Here is a 17,883-nt window from a genome sequence, read left to right on the forward strand (position 1 = left end):
GACTTTCACACAATGCAAAACATTGTCTTCTTGATTTTACAAAATCATAAACCAAACTCTTTTAGGCCTCACACATGAATCACAGAGTTTGAGGGTCAAAGTTGTTTGATTGTAGACAATGAAGACCATTGACTCACATTATGCACATTTGTTATAATCATATGCAGGTTTATGCAGGACTTAAAACTTGAATTACTGACAACGTGTTTCAAGCTATTTCGACTTGGTTCATTATTTTGGGAGACATTAACTTTTAAACATGCACTATGATTATTGTCCATCTTTTAAATTAACAGCTACATTTTAAATTTACATTTGCTACATTTGCATAAGAGATAACACCCCAAAACATTTAATGATAAATAAACCAATGTGTGTACCTGTAGGGCACAAGTCTCCTTTAAAGCCGGTACAAGGTTCTCTGATTTGTAGAGGTGCTTCAGACTCTAATAGAGGTCTGGGATCCAGATCAGTCCAGACAGCACCGTCACCTTGAAAAAGTGTCAGTCAGTTTTAACAGGCTCATCTGTTACCCAATAAACAATTTATTGCCATATCTTCAATCCTACCTGGAATGTGGATTGCGCAGGTTATGTTGTGCTTCAGATGGCAAAGATCATACTTTTGGAGATGGGATGATGGTATGAGGTCACAAAAACAGGTCTGCTGAGACAGTGTGGCCTGAGGTCTGGAAGTATCTGCACCTTTAACGCAATAGTGGCCTGGAGCGCAAGACCCTGAAGAAGTGCAAAAATATATACAGTTACTGTAGGTCCATAAATATTTGGACATTAACACAATTCTAACATTTTTGGCTCTATACAGCAACATAATTAATTTGAAATAAAGTCAACAAGAAGTGATTTAACTGTGGACTGTCAGCTTTAATTTGAGGGTATTTACACCCAAATCAGGTGAATGGTGTAGGAATTACAACGGTTTGCATATGTGCCTCCCACTTGTTAAGGGTCAAAAAGTAATTGGACAATTGGCTTATTAGGTGTTCCATGGCCAAGTGTGTGTTATTTCCTCATTATCACAATTACAATGAGTAGATAAAAGGTCCAGAGTTCATTTCAAGTGTGCTATTTGCATTTGGAACCTGTTACTGTCAACTCTCAAGATGAAATCCAAAGAGCTGTCACTATCAGTCAAGCAAGCTATTATTAGGCTGGAAAAAAAAAAAAAAAAAAACATCAGAGAGATAGCAAAAACATCAGGCGTGGCCAAAACAACTGTTCTAACATTCTTAAAAAGAAAAACACACCAGTGAGCACAGCAACACCAAAAGACCCAGAAAACCACGGAAACAACTGTGGTGTATGACCAAAGAATTTCAAAGAGTTTCAGGCAATATTTTCTGCTCATATTAAGCCAAATGCGTCAGAACTCATTGGATGGGGCTTGAAAATGACCCAAAGCACTGATTGAAAATGACCCAAAGCACACTGCAAAAGCAACCAAGGAGTTTTTGAAGGGAAAGAAGTGGAATGCTATGCAATGGCCAAGTCAATCACCTGACCTGAATCCAATTGAGCATGCATTTCACTTGCTGAAGAGAAAACTTAAGGGAAAATGCCCCAAGAACCACCAGAAACTGAAGACAGTGCAGAAAACCACCAGGAATGAAACCGACCGTCTTGTGATTTCTAGGCGCTTCAGACTTCAGCTTTTAACTGACTGAAAAGGATTTGCAATCAAGTATTAAAAAAGTAAAAGTTTGCTTTATGATTATTATTCTGTCTGATTACTTTTGGTCCATTAACAAGTGGGAGGCACATATGCAAACTGTTGTAATTCCTTCAGCAATCACCTGATTTTGATGTACCCTTAAATTAAAGCTGACAGTCTGCAGTTAAAGCACATCTTGTTCATTTAATTTTAAATTTATTGTGTTGGTGTATAGAACCAAAAATTTTAGAATTGTGTCAATGTCCCAATATTTATGGGAATAACTGTATATAATAAAAAAAATATTTATTGCAATTAATTGATTCATTACTGGGTTAAATTCTATTAAATTCTATTAAATTCTATCAATAAAATCATCACAAATTTATCAAATGACTTTTGAATAGTTTGGACTTTTTGCTATGAGTCTGGTCTTGCAGATTCCTTGTATTATACAGAGAGCATTCATATAATTTATTCCCTAATTGACACAACTTCCTGTCCACCGTCTTTAATTAGTCTAAAAATCTGTTGTTTTAAACTCTCCATAGATGGTTAGCCCAATTTCCACCAAATTTGGCTCAGACCATGCAGCCAAAATGTCATAGAATTTTCCAGTTGCTCTGTAGCTTGTTGCCGTGCTTGTTTATGATGTGGCCGCAGGGCTGCTTAGCCCAGATATTGCTGCTTGCAGCTATATTATTATAAATATCTTCTTTTGTTTAACAGAAGAAAAAAAACACATGAGGAAGAGTAAATGATGAGGTAATTTTCATTTTTGGGTGAACTAAACCTTGTGAAATGAAACTGTGAAAAACTTTTATTCATTTATTCATTTTCCTTCGGTTTAGTCCCTTTATTAATTAGGTGTCGCCACAGCGTAATGAACCACCAACTTATCCAGCATATGTTTTACGCAGCAGATCCCCTTCCATCTGCAACCCAGTACTGGGAAATACCTATACACTCTCTCATGCACACACATACGGCCAATTTAGTTTAATTAATTCACCTATACCTTGTCTTTGAACTGTCTTTGTCTTTGAAACCGGAGCACCCAGAAAAAACCCATGCGATCATGGGGAGAACATGCAAACTGGCTCAGCCATGACTCGAACCAGTGACCTTCTTGCTGTGACAGTGCTAACCACTAAACCAGTATGTCGCCCTGTGAAAAAAATTAAATGAAAAATTGCTGCAGTTATTTAAAACCTAACACTGATTGGCTTTTTTAGGGGGTGAGTAATGTTTAGGATTTTGAATCTGAGATTAGGAAAAAGGTATTGAACCACTGAGCTACAACATAATACTTCAATAAATGTAGGACTTTTTAAGCAATAAAATTTTAATATTAAAGTTATATACTTTTTAGGACCCAGCAGAAACCCTTGGAGTTGTTTTATGGTTTATGGTGTAATATTAATGATCTGCCAACCTGAGGGTTGAGTGGAGCCTGGCGCAGCGCAATATCTGCTTGGAGGGCAAGAAGAGCAGTCATTAAAAGAAGTAGCTCCTTTGTCCCGGAGAATGAAACCAACAGGACAGGGTAATGGAGCACTGCTCTGCTCGGGGCAGTAATGTCCTGCTGGACATATATCTCCATACATCTGAGAGACTGGAGCAGGCTCTGTGGCTCCAGAGGAACAGAAATGACCTTTAATGGAAGGAAAATGACATGTAAAATTAAGATAGACGCCATTAGGACAGACTCTAAATAGAATCTCTAGGATACTGACCAGCGGAGCAGGGTCCAGAGGGGCTGATTAGTGCACTGGTGTTACAGTAAAATCCAGGAGGACACGGAGAGCAGTCACGCTGAGACTGCAGTCCCTCAATCACACTCGCAGTGCCTGCGGGGCAGGGAAGTGGACTGGTGCAACCCTCCAAACAATAAAAACCTGAATGTAGAAAAAAGATTAAGTTTCCATGAGAATAAATAAAACAGTGCTTCATGGAAGAAAATCTAAAAGGTTGATGAATCTTTCTTTATGACAACTTTTTTGAGATTTGAACAGATCTATGTGTGTTGAATATCACTTAAGACTATGTTAGCACCGTTAAGCTTTGAATTTGTGGGAAAACTGGATCATTTTGAGGTTTTGTCTGCTCATTTCATCTTCTGGGTTTAAAATCGTCATTGGGGTAGGATCCAAATCTGTGAACTGCTAGAGGAGTGATGACACATCTATGTCTCATTATTATTCACTGACTGAGATTTCTTATCCTATGAGAAGACCCTGCTTCTTAATTATTTTAGACAGCACATGATTTCCAATAACAGACCTGATAAGCTGGGAGACCAGACCACACATCATGCAGTAGTTAGCTGTATATGAAGGGTTGTAGGTGTTTGTTTCTGTGGTGTACAAGTTTTTTTGCATGGCTTTCCCGAGATGCAGACATGGCTAGACTTTGAGTCTGCTTGCAAGCAGTTGGTCAGCCATCAGCTCACAGTCAAGCTTTTTTTGTGTAGCGAGCATTTTTAGTTCTGGCAGGGGCTAGTGGTTTGAACAGATGGGGCAAGGGACCTGCTGCACCACTGTCCACTGTGTCTGCAATTGGACAAGGAGATTCAGCAGGAGTGAAGACCTCAGCAGCTTACTTACATTACTACAAGCTTCTATGTCGCTGTCCACCATTATTATGAGTGTTCTCTGTGGGCAAGTAAATCTGGGCTATGTATGTGTTGTTGTTTTGCATGCATTATTATTTTGAAATATTTATAAATTGTATACACATTTTTAGTGTTTATATAATACACGTCTCCTCATGTTTTGCGTCTGATTTTTCGTCTGAAATGGTGAGTCAATTGACAGTTGCTCACCCCCTCATTTTTCCCTGCTTTGCCAGCCACACCCACTCCCCTTCCTTGTGTGGCATGATGAGAATTCTGAGGTAGACTTAAACTGAAAGAGGTGGGGGTTCATGACTCTTTAAAAATATTTTTAATCAGTTTTTAAAAAAAAAATAAAAATGTGACATTTTGTGAAAGTTCATAAATCAGAAAGAGCATGTTTAGCTTATATTGCATGATAAAATCAAAAATGTATATATAAAAAATACTATATTCATTCATTCATTCATTTTCTTGTCGGCTTAGTCCCTTTATTAATCCGGGGTTGCCACAGCAGAATGAACCGCCAACCTATCCAGCACGTTTTTACGCAGCGGATGCCCTTCCAGCCACAACCCATCTATAGGAAACATTCACAAACACACACCTATACACTCATACACTAGAGACAATTTAGCCCACCCAATTGACCTATACCACATGTCTTTGGACTGTGGGGGAAACCGGAGCACCAGGAGGAAACCGACGCGAACGCAGGAGAGAACATGCAAACTCCACAAAGAAACACCAACTGAACCGAGGTTCAAACCAGCGACCCAGCGACGTTCTTTGCTGTGAGGAGACAGCACTACCTACTGCGCCACTGCTTCGCCCAAATGCTTTGTTATGGTAATAAAATTATAATCAAAAATGTGTAAAAGGACAAACGTACATGTTATGAAAAACTAAAGAGTAAACTACATATATGTCCTCTTTTTTGTGTGACGTTGAGGAGAAATGTGAGCCAGACATTTGTTGACAAAACCTGAAAGAAACCTGAAAGATTAAGTAATATATATGTGACATTCTACCAGAAACTTACATTATCTGTCCCTAAAATAAAAACATAAATACTGTGAATATAAAGTATTTCATCCCAAAATTTTCTAAAATGGACTGAAGGTTGATTTCTGTGAGTTGTTCTGTAAAGGAATATGCCACTCATTTGGTTCTCAGGTTTTTTTTTTTATTAAAAATACTTTACAAATGTACAAACCCTGTCATTGTCTTTGTCCTCAGCCCAACTGAACCCACACCTTTAAATGTTTTGTTATGATAAAAACTGTTATTCAGAAAAAAATATATACTTCAGAAACAGCAAGTTTAAGTTGTTATCATTTACATCAACTAATTAAAAACATGAAATTATAAATAAATTCTACAAATAAACTGTATAAATATATAATACAAATAATTTTACAATTGTCCCCATGTTTGTGTCAGTCCTGTTACATTTGCATTAAATTTAACATAAAATGCGTGAAATAAACCTTTAAGGCTATGACTCGAATGTGACATCATTTGACGGAGAAGAAGCTGACAGTAATCAAGGACACATTCTATAAATGAATTCTATGATTTTTATATTTGCTTTTGTGTAATTTTTTTTTTAGGACGACAAGTATATATATGTGTGTGTGTGTAAAAAATAATATGTGAAAGAAATAAAACACTGTACTGTACAGTACTGTCCTGTAAAACAACAATAGGGTAAATAGGGTAAAGAAATTTAGTATAAAGAAAAATATTACTGTTTATAGCAATATTATGTTTTTCAAAAGCATTGTTATTTGAATTAAAAAGTACATTTTATTATAGTACAGTTTTACTGAAAAAATAAACTTAATTCTAAAATTGTATGGCAGTGCAGCATAAATGTCTCAAAGCACACTTCAGTCAATCAAATTATAAATACAGCAGTGGTGGAAAGAGTAGTGAAAAATCAAACTTAAGTAAAAGTACTGTTACTTGCCTAAAAATATGGTGCAAGTAGAGTAACAGCATCTGTTGTAAATATTACTTAATGTTGTACATATTAGTATTAATATTAAGTATGAGTAAAAAAAACTTTCAAAAGTACTCAAGAGTAGTGAGTAATACACTGTGAAAAAGCTGATGCATTTACATGTAATTTGTGGATGAGTGTAAACGTAACATTCTGTAGTGCATTTAGTTATTTAGCAGGCACACAACATCATAAAACGGTAATATTAGGTTAGATTTAGGTTGTGATGTTAGGTGACCGTAATTTAATGTCTTGCCAGTGTCTAGGGACAATCTTATTTTGATGTCCAATAACGACGTTGAATTACTTTAGATATTTGGTTGATTCAAGGTTGTATTAGAAATCCAACATCGAGCAAACATCGTCATATTGACATCAAATACTGACATTTGTTCATCAGGTATGGCAACCAAAATCCAACATTTGATAGACGTCATAGTGGTAATGTCCACACAACGTCAAGCTGTAACATCATTAGATGTTGATATTTGGTTGAGTTTAGGTTGGACATTTACGTCAGCCTGACGCTAGGTTTTTGAGGTCATACAGTATGATGCAATTTATCTTCGCTGGTGATTTGATTATACAGGAATCACAGGAGTGATTTTGTATTCCCCATTGAATAAAATAAAAGTAGTGAAGTAGTTGTAAAAATAAAGTAGTGACTACAGGTTGAAGGTTAAGTAGTGAAGTAAAAGTACCGTTACTGCAATAAGTATGTTCTCAAGGAAAAGTAAACGTACACATTTTTAAATCTACTTAGTAAATTACAGTTCCTGAGAAAAAACTACTATTTGAGTATTTGTACTCAGTTACTTTACACCACTGAAATACAGGTTTAATATGCTCTTTCTTCTAACTGATTCTGGGGTGAAATATGTCCCAGACATTTCTTAACAGGCATTTGAGGGCCAGTCTCAGGCATATAATATTTACCTGATGGGCATGGTTGACAGGAAGGCTGGGATGGCAAAGGCTGATAAGTACCAGGCAGGCAGATGGCAGGCTCAACACTACCATAAGGGCACGCATGACCAGACGGACACTGGCGCTCTGAACAGACAGATCATAAAGGTAAGAGACTGGCAGTATATAAATAGTGGATGTCTAGACATCTCATGGCACTAGCACTAAATAATTCAGACAGCAGTAGGGCAGCCCTGCAGAGATGCTGTGGTTAGTCACTAAGATAAATGGCAGGAGGAAGCAGATGCCGTCTCCTTCTTTTAATGAAAGCCGCTCTGTACATCCGCTAGCCCAGTTTAGCGGATGCCCAGAGGACAATATGGATTTCTGCCTAGTCAGTATTGCCTCCTACCTGGTTGATGTCCTGTTGGAGATCCTGGTGGACAGAAGCTGCCCTCAGGACAGAGGAGCTCCGCTGAGCTCTGACCCCAGTCTGGACAGTAATATCCAGATGTACATGGTTGACAATCTGTCTCAGATACAGCACCACGCTGGCCCTGGAAGAAACCTGTGATAATACAGTATAACCACAGATCAGTAGCTCTAAAACACTGACATGAGATTATTTCACAGATTACTGTAATAATACTTCTGTGAATTAAACTGATACAGCAAACTTCAAAATTTTGCAAGATTTACTACATAGTTCAGGGGTTCACAAAATTGTCAGGCCGCGACTACCAAAATAACAATCTCATAGACTTAAGACCCCCAACATTCTGAGAGGTGATTATAAAAATATAAACCCTGCACACAATGGCGCACACGCACACTGTTTTTTATGTTCATTATTTGCATGTTAACAATCAAATAGTTTGATTGAAAGAACATTTTTATTCTGACTTTTTTTTGTTTGTTTTTTTACCAAGTTCACAAAACCAATTCATAAACTTTCTTTTTACTCTGGCACATGTGTAATGGAAATAGTAATTTCATCTCATCCGAAATCCATTGAGGGTGCTATGGCAAAAGGATCTGCTAGACAAAGACTTAAATGCTGGACTCAAGACGTTAATTTGGCCGAATAACAGTGTTTATTGGTGGGTAGCAAAATGTTGTAATACGCTTAGAACATTAAATAAATAATATGTAATAATATGTTATATGCAATAATATAACTAATAAAATTAATAATAATAATATATCTAATAAAACAACAAATTTTGTACAGCATCAGTTACATTCCGTCACTGCAAAGGCGAACACTTTTGTTTTTTTCTGCAAACATGATGCGCGCACATCCTGAATGTTTACAAACTGGTAATTGGCCATTTAACTATTATTTTGTTCTTCAGTTGTTTATGGATAAAATTCTCTATTTTGGGAACTGGTCAAACTGCATACTTGTGTGTGTGTGTGTGTGTGTGTGTGTGTGTGTGTGTGTGTGTGTGTGTGTGTGCACGCGTGCGTAGGTGCGTGCGTGTGTGTGTGTTTGTGTGTATATAGTATATATGCATACAGTTGAAGTCAAAATTATTATGCCCCTTGAATTATTAGCATATGTATAATATGTATATTTTTTCTATACAGCTTAAAGTGGCATTTTAAGGCTTAACTAGGTTAACTAGGTTTGTTCTGTAGACTAATCGAAAAAAGATATAGCTTAAAGAAGCTAAACATTTTGACCATAAAAGGGTTTTTCAAAAAGTTAACCCTGCTTTTATTTTAGCCAAAATAAAACAAAGATACTTTTTCCAGAAGATAAAATATTATCAGACATACTGTGAAATTTTTCTTGTCTGTTAAACATAATTTGGTTGGGAAATATTTAAAAAAGAAAAAAAAATTAAAAAGGGGCTTCAACTGTATATATATATATATATATATATATATATATATATATATATATATATATATATATATATATATATATATATATATATATATTGTGACGACCCCAGGACTTCAGTATGGATGTGGCAGATCCTGATTGGGTGCCTGGTTGATCACTAATTGGCTCAAATCGTATAAGTGTTTTGTGTGCTAGCTTCTGGAGGACGGTGTGGCTACGGGCTGTCCTCGTGTCAAGATCATCTCTTCCTTTCTGCAACCTTATGGTTTTGTTTAGCATTATTTATTTGTGTAGTTAAAGTAGTTATTTTCTTTATTTTCCCCTAAACATTTGTTTGTTTGTTGATTTGTTGTTCTATTTAGTTTTATGTATAATAAATAAGTTGCATATACATTCTTTTGTTGTCCGAACTCTTTTATGTTGCGACTCAAACGAGGGGGTCGTAACAATATATATATATATATAATCAAAAATACAGTAAAAACTCTAATATTGTGAAACATTATTATACGTTTCTTTATTTAACAAGAAAAAAACCCATTGAGATCAAGATCTCATTTACAAGGGTGACCTGGTCATGAGGTCTGCAACACACGATTTATAAAAAAAAATTAAATAACAATAATAATATTAATAATAAATAGAAAATGAATATAATATAAAATTACAGTTCAGTTTTTCAGCTTTACCACATTTCAATATATTAAAAACATATACATTGAGAAATGGACTGTTGTTTTTCGTTAAAAAGGATAGAGCGAAACGATGTCATTAGAATGAGCTCAGACATTTTCAGTTCAGACTGAAGAGTATTCCAGGATGAGGGGGCGGCATGACTAAAGGCTCGCTTCCCTATTTCAGTTCGAACCCGGGGAACTGTATTATAACTTAATGTGATTGTTTTTATTTAAATATATTTTAAAATGATTTTTATTACTGTGATGCAAAGATGGGCTGCAGCTGGAAGGGCATCCACTGCCTAAAAGGTGCTGGATAAGTTGGCGGTTCATTCCGCTGTGGCTACCCCGAATTAATAAAGGGACTAAGCCGAAAAGAAAATGAATGAATGAATGAATGAATGAAAGAATGAATGAATGATCCTCATCTCTTAACATTTTCATCAAGTACGGGTAGCATATTTTTCAGGGTTCATTAATTAATTCAAAAGAACATAATTTATTTGAAAAAAAAAAAAATTGTAGTAAATATTTTGTACCTTGTTGTTAATGTTACTTTTAATAAATTTAATGCACCTTTCCTGAATAAAAGTGTTAATTTCTTTCAAAGAAACAAAACCTTACCCCAAACTCAGAAAAAGTTTTAAAAAGCATGTACATGCAAGTAAAAGTAATACAAGCATGAAATTTAAATAATATTCAATTATAATATATAAATATTGTAAAATTTTTGGGACCTGTAAAGTTCCCCAAACTAAATAAATAGATCAATACAATAGAATTAGGTAACAATAAATAAATAAATAAATAAATAAATAAATAAATAAAATATATTGTAATACTAGCGTTTTCCAATTTACCAATCTTTGGCCTATACTATAAGACCAAAAAATTGTTACTGCATAAATATACAGAAACACACTGCATGCTTATATTGTTTAGAAAAGAGCATGGTGTGCATTCTGTTAAATCTCTCTCTTTTATTCATTCATTTTCTTTTTTGATTAGACCCACAGGGAGAACATGCAAACTCCACACAGAAAGAACAACACTTTATTTTATTACATGATGTAAGGCGTTTACTTTTTTTGGTTGAATATTGGTTAAAAATTTTACCTGGAGGGCAGGGTTCTGGTCGAACACTGCCAATGGGGCAGTAATGTCCTGCTGGACAGATATCACCAATGAACTGAAGGTGAGAATAGATATCCTCTGCTGAATGACCAACAGGTTCTTCGCAAACTGGAACAAAATTATTACCATTACAATCAATGACTAAAATGAACACTCAAGAAGCACCTAATGATTGTAAAAACCTAAGTTGGCCAGTATATGAAATAGTTCTTCTTGACAGCTGGTCAGTGACATGTTTTGAAAAGTTATGTCTGAGAATGTGGTATGGTTTAAAACAATTATAAAATTGCAAAGATTTCTTTGTAAATATCTATGAAAACTGATGCACTGCACTGAAATCTGAAGTGCTGCGTTTTGATATGAGCACCTCATGATGAAAGTGTTTTCCATTCTAAAGTTTGTAATGACAACACTTGTTAATGTTTGTTAATTATAATATTTTGTTAACAAAAGAGAAAAAAATTGAAGGCAGAAGTTTTCATTATGTATAAGGTTTAATGAAAAAAACAAAACGTAATTTTAAAAATGTCATTTTACTGTTGTTACATAAATATAATGAATATTATCGTTATGATCATTATGATTGTTATTGTCATTTTTGAAAAGATTTTATTATTAGCATCATCATAATCAATATTTATTACAATTATTATTATAATATTTATCATAATTTCTATATAATTACATATTTACTATTATCATCATTAGATAAATATAAATAAATATATCCAGTATATATATTGAATCTAAACATTGTAACCAGGGTGGTAATATTTACCTTTTGGAATATTTAGATATTTATATCTAGATATCGATATACAAATGTGACAAAATGTTAATTTCATTCATTCATTCATTCATACATGCAATTTCTTTTCGGCTTAGTCCCTTTATTAATCAGGGGTCACCACAGCGGAATGAACCGGCAACTTATCCAGCATATGATTTATGCAGAAGATGCCCTTCCAGCTTCAACAATATCAGATATCAATACACACTTATTCACACACATACACTATGGACAATTTAGCTTACCAAATTCACCTATACCTCATGTCTTTGGACTGTGGGGGAAACTGGAGCATCCGGAAGAAACCCACGTAAACATGGGGAGAACATGCAAACTTCACACAGAAATGCCAACTGACCCAGCCATGGCTCAAACCAGCAACCTTCTTGCTGTAAGGTGATTGTGCTACCCATTGCCCCACTGTGATGCCCATGTTAATATCAATACTTTTTTAATTATAATAACTTTTTAATGATGTAATGCAAATAAAGTTTGACAGATGCTAATATCACCACCCTGGTTACAATGTTTAGATTCATTACACTGTAGTGAGTGAAGAAAATAACCTGTGTTGTTGTAGTACTGCGGTGCAGGTGTGTGTGATCCTTGAACACAGTAGTATCCTGGACTGCAGGGCCCAGAGGGTGAAGTGAGGCCAGATTCAGCACAGTAATGTCCCGGAGTGCACGACTGACACATCTCTACAGATGCTGCTCCTATTCAAAAACACACACAATGCTAGTTTCAATCATCCATATTTAACAGCACGAGCATGCTACATCTGCTGGAATAAGACCTTCTAATGAGCCGAATGTGCCCAGAGGGCAGGGCTCCATATGGCTGGCACCCGCTGGGCAAAAGAAGCCAGGTGTGCATCTGCCTCCCGTTGAATCTCCAACTGGCTCTGAGAGCGAGGCACCCTGGGTACACACATAACTGCAAAATCCCAGAGATGAGCATGAGGAGACAGGCCTGTATTATTTGACAGGACATTAATAAGTCCACTCACCCTGGAGAACAGTTGCCTGTAGGGGCGTCCAGGCCAGAGGAGCTACAGTATTTACCAGGAGGGCAGGGGACACACTGATCCTTGCTGGACAGGCCCGGCTGACCATTAAAAGTGCCCACAGGGCAGGGGAAGTGCATGCCAGAGTCTGAGCCTGTTTAAAATAAAAGCAAGTATAGATTGAAGAAGCGTTGTGGTGTCTTGATCTGACACTCAGTGGTTTTGTCAGTACCTGGAGGGCAGTAATATCCTGCAGGACAGGGCACAGGTATAGAAGTTCCTCCTGTTACTGTGTCTGAAGCAGCACAAAAATATCCAGCTGGGCACAGCAAACATTCTGCCTGTGGACATAAAGCAGATACAGTTTTAATATTTAGGCTTGTGGTGCTTTTTACATTTCTGTTTTTCTTTTTGTTCTATTGACCTTATTCTTCATGTATGAGCAGACACAGCCATTGGAATCTTTTTGATTCGAGACTTCCATTCTCATTCAGCTACATTGATTTTTAGACATTAAAACAGCTTGTTATTGTTGCTTTTTTATGTTGAGATTTTCGTATTATATTTGTTGCTTGTGGCCTTCACTCCTGCCCACAATTATTACTTGCAATTAATCTTGTTTGTCTTTTTCCCTTTTCAGTTATCTATGGGTTGATTTGGTGGCGTCAGGCCTTTAAAATAGACGAAAGCAGACTTCTCTCGATTCCTCATTCCACCAGTTTTTGACGGCTTTATTGTTGTGTTCTCCTTTATACTTTACTTTTGGTATTTGTTTGGAGTGGAGAGTTCCAACCTGCTTTAGGTTTGTTTGGTTGTTATTTATTATGTTGTTAGCCTCTCTTGTCATGTTGGATTGTTTTGCTTGGTTATGTTATGTTATTGAATAATTTAGTTGGAGCACTTTGGGCGTTGTTTATTTACGTTACATTATGTTATGATCACGAGTCATATTTAAATTATGGCTGTGACACAATTGGGGGCTCGTCCGAGATCTCTATAATTTGTTTCACTTTGTTCTCTTTTGATACTGATCTTTTGTACAATGAACATTTATTCATTCATTTTCTTTTTGGCTTAGTCCCTTTATTGATCAAGAGTCGCCACAGCGGAATGAACCGGCAACTAATCCAGCATATATTTTACGCAGCGAACACCCTTCTAGCTGCAACCCAGTGCATGGAACATCTATACAACTTTATTCACATACATCCACTATGGCCAATTTAGCTTACCCAATTCACCTATATCACATGTCTTTGGATTTGTGGGGGAAACTGGAGCACCCAGAGGAAACCCACGCGAACACGGGGAAATCATCCAAACTCCACACAGAAATGCAAACTGACCCAGCCGAGGCTCGAACCAGTGACCATCTTGCTGTGAGGCGACATCGCTACCCACTGCACCACCTCATTATATTATAGTATATATGTGTATATATATATATGTTTATCTATAGTCATGAACACACTTGTTTGTAAAGCAAATAGTTTGAAAGATTTGTGCCATTTATTATTACTAGTAATTTCTACCATAGGTGACTGAATCGGACCTTCTTAACAATCTCAAACATGTGCGCATTTCCACATTGCAGAATAAGGTCAATACAGAACACATTAAAGTTGCTTAATTTGTCATTGAAAAGAGTAAATTGAAAATTTTTGGGATATCTACCAATGACATATTAGTATAATACCAAATATTAGTATGTAATTTTAATTAAAAACTAGTCAAAAAGTGATTTCCATAAACCATCTCCAACACAAATTACTGTTATTGATCATATAAATGTCGTGAAATTTTAATTTTATTTGTCAATTTTTTGATTGTTTATTAATCTTTTGAGTAAGCTTTATTTTTATTTGAGTTTTATTTTTACTTTAAGTTTAAGTTTTAGTTTTAGTAATTTTTGCTATAACATTTTGTACTTTTTGTATTTTTTTTTAAGTTAATCTAATATCTATATTGATACTTTATTTTATTTATTCTTTATTTCAACTCACAAAATAAATGCTATTAAAATAAATAATACTTATTTTTTATTATATTTAATCTTTATATAAATTAATTAGTAACACTAGTAATTAACATTAGTAATTAAGTAACACATTTCTATCTACAACCAAGCCTGTCTCTGAGCTAACCTGCCCATGGAGGTTCTGGTAAGTCCCAACTGGACAAGGGAACTGGACAGGACTGCCAGGTGGACACATATACCCTGATGAGCAAATGTAGTTGGCAGGCTGGCTGGAATTTTGACCCTGTGGACAAAAGTAGCCCATCTGACAAACATGAGAAGGAGAAGAGAGCCCCCTGCTGGAGCAAGCAAATCCTACAAAAAGAAAAAAATGCACAAATGAGCACAGGCCAAATACAGCGTCTGAAGTGCCTAAAGAACAGCACTGACCTGGAGGGCAAAGCAGACAGTCAGACAGCTTAGTGTTTCTGCTGCTGTTGCTAAAGTGGCCAAGTGGACATGGCTCCGGGGACGAAGACCCTACAGGACAATAGTGTCCTCGAGGACATTCACCACCTGCTCCTGCATTCACAGGTGTAGGGGACGTGGCTCCAGATAGACAAAAGTGTCCAGCTGCACATGGTCCAGACACAGCACTCCGTCCAGCAGACTCACAGAAGAAACCTGCCAGGAGGAGAGTTTGTTGGATATTTCTCTAAGTTTTGACAGATGCTGAAAGCACAAGAGGCAGTAGCTGAAAATGGTGTGACTCCAATGCTGAGAGAAAGTAGGGCAGCATCACCCTCTGAGAATAAGAGATGCGTAACTCTGAGAAATGACTCGATAGGAGTTCAGTCGACTGTAGAAATGGTACCTGAAGGGCAGGGTAAACAGTCTTCACGGCTGGCCATCCTCATATGGGGATTAATAGTCCCTGCTGGACAGGGGTGCTGATTCTGTAGATGAGTGCCCATAGGGCAGTAATGGCCCATTGGGCATTCAATGCCCTCCGATGATGAACCATTGGCAGGACAGTAGTAACTTTAAGTGAAAAGGCATAATTTTAAAAACACAATAATGTTAGTTTCACACTCACTTGATTTCATCAAACTATGGTTCATTTGCACTCATCTCATCACAAATGTACACACAGCATGGCAGAAAGCAAAACATTGGTAATATATTGTGTTTGCAGTGACATTCTAGACTTCTGAGGGCCTTAAGCAAAGGTTTAGGTGGGCATAAACACAAAATGATTAACAACCCCTTAATAAGCAGATTTGTTGTCAATAATCAAAAAACGAACATTAGAAAAACAGAATAAAAAAATTAAAACTAATTTTATAATATAACTTATTAAAAATAATAATGCGCTATACAGACATCGACTCCAGCAATTACATGTAAAAATAAAATGCTGCTTGGTCTACATCACAGTATGATCTAAATATACAGTGATAGTTATTAAGTGAAGAGCAGTGAATGACACTTGTTCACTTAAGAACTCATTCAACTGAGTTTAAATGAAGACCAAGTTTCACTCTGTCTCGTATTATGAGCATAGAAGCCATTGGGAACAATGTCTCTTTTTTAAGATCAAGCACATTAATCAGTCATGTAACAACAACACATGATTGGACAGATTTAAAGATTGCGTAGGAAGGGCAACAGTGGGTCACTTTGAACAAATAGCATGAAATGCAGTATCAAGTTTTCATAATCCCTGAGAGCCAAAAACTAATTTATATACACGACATACGCACAAAATGAGGGTGGAAACATGAGTATGCCACTTCCCCACGCAAAGGTTGTGATCTATAAAGTAAGTAAGCTCTGAGTAAACATAACCTAACTTAGATATTGACTTAATTGAGCCACTTTAATTCATCATATAAGCCATAATCATTATTAAATAACTAAAGATTTATTCTGGCATATGTTCACGTTTAAGAAAGTTTCTGCGCAGTTTTATAAAGGAGACGCCTGGTCAGTAAAGATTTTTTGAGAGAAGGCTGACCCTAGCTGCACTCTGTGTGTTTTATTTTTAATTTAGTGTGCTTACACAGTTGAAGTCAGAATTATTAGCCCTACTTTAAATTTGTTTTTCTTATTTAAATATTTCCCAAATTATGTTTAACAGGGCAAATAAATTTTCACAGTATGTCTGATAATATTTTTCCTTCAGGAGAAAGTCTTATATGTTTTATTTTGACCAGAAGAAAAGCAGTTTTGAACCATTTTTATAAGATTATATTATATAAGGTTTATAAGGTTAATAACCATTTTAAAGGTTAAAATTATTAGCCCTTTCAAGCTAGTTCTTTTTCGATAGTCTACAGAACAAACCATGGTTATACAATAACTTGCCTAATTACCCTAACCTGCCTAGTTAACCTAATTGACCTAATTAAGCCTTTAAATGTCACTTTAAGCTGTATAGAAGTGTCTTGAAAAATATCTAGTCAAATATTATTTACTGTAATCATGGCAAAGATAAAACAAATCAGTTATTAGAGATGAGTTATTAAAACTATTATGTTTAGAAAGGTGTTGAAAAAAATCTTCTCTCCGTTATTATTAAATTGGGGAAAAAAATAAACAGGGAAACTAATAATTCTGGGGGGCTGATAATTCTGACTTCAACTGTATATCCACAACACTATGTGTGTAGCAGGAAGGCTAGCAAACAGACTCTTTTCTAATTGTGAGCCATTCATTCCCTTGCCGCCATTGTGATTTTACACTCATATAAATTAAGTTCCAGTTTAGCTAAACTCACACAGATGTGCTCTTGATTGTCATGCAAACCACAGCAGTTACCAGTTTCAAACTATACAGGCAATGTGAAACAGTCTTATTTTAAATGTTAAGCACGGTCATGTACTGTATATACTGTGAAAGTATATGTACCCTTGGGGACAGAGACTGCAGCTGTTCTGTCCCTCTCTGCTGCTGATGGAGCCTTCTGGACAGGCTTGAGGAGCGCCTGAGCCTTTCCAGCAAAAATAACCTGTGGGTTGAGAGGAAAACCGGATGAGGTGGGCCGGTTTGAGGGGAAGGTGGGCGTGTTTTTAATCTGGCTTGAACTGGGAGATCTGTCAATTACCTGTCGGACACGGTCCTCCTCTGTGATCTGTGATTGGGCTGTTGGGGAGTACGGCTCCCTTTGTGCAGTAAAAACCTTCCCAGCATTCTCCACTGGGGGAAGTCAGTCCAGATATGTTGCAATAATGACCAGCAGGACATGACAAACACTCTTCCTGTTGAAGAA

General features: G+C 36.2%; 1 protein-coding gene across 4 annotated transcripts in view; it reads right to left on the bottom strand.

Moving 5' to 3' along the window:
- The window catches only part of si:ch211-286b4.4, a 97,395-nt gene that overhangs the window by 35,866 nt on the left and 43,646 nt on the right, over nt 1-17,883 (bottom strand). For all 4 annotated transcript variants that reach the window (XM_073923669.1, XM_073923667.1, XM_073923668.1 and 1 more), the window contains 16 exons: nt 17,719-17,872; nt 17,523-17,622; nt 15,487-15,653; nt 15,063-15,296; nt 14,800-14,987; nt 12,888-12,996; nt 12,659-12,809; nt 12,446-12,585; nt 12,216-12,365; nt 10,842-10,967; nt 7,609-7,764; nt 7,227-7,343; nt 3,408-3,569; nt 3,107-3,325; nt 570-737; nt 381-491 (listed from right to left, as the gene is read on the bottom strand). In XM_073923669.1, coding sequence (XP_073779770.1) covers nt 381-491; nt 570-737; nt 3,107-3,325; nt 3,408-3,569; nt 7,227-7,343; nt 7,609-7,764; nt 10,842-10,967; nt 12,216-12,365; nt 12,446-12,585; nt 12,659-12,809; nt 12,888-12,996; nt 14,800-14,987; nt 15,063-15,296; nt 15,487-15,653; nt 17,523-17,622; nt 17,719-17,872 — 2,452 coding nt within the window. The remainder of the gene's footprint in view (nt 1-380; nt 492-569; nt 738-3,106; nt 3,326-3,407; nt 3,570-7,226; nt 7,344-7,608; nt 7,765-10,841; nt 10,968-12,215; nt 12,366-12,445; nt 12,586-12,658; nt 12,810-12,887; nt 12,997-14,799; nt 14,988-15,062; nt 15,297-15,486; nt 15,654-17,522; nt 17,623-17,718; nt 17,873-17,883) is intronic.

This window comes from Danio rerio, chromosome 15 (genome assembly GCF_049306965.1).
Source record: "Danio rerio strain Tuebingen ecotype United States chromosome 15, GRCz12tu, whole genome shotgun sequence".
NCBI classification, from domain to species: domain Eukaryota; kingdom Metazoa; phylum Chordata; class Actinopteri; order Cypriniformes; family Danionidae; genus Danio; species Danio rerio.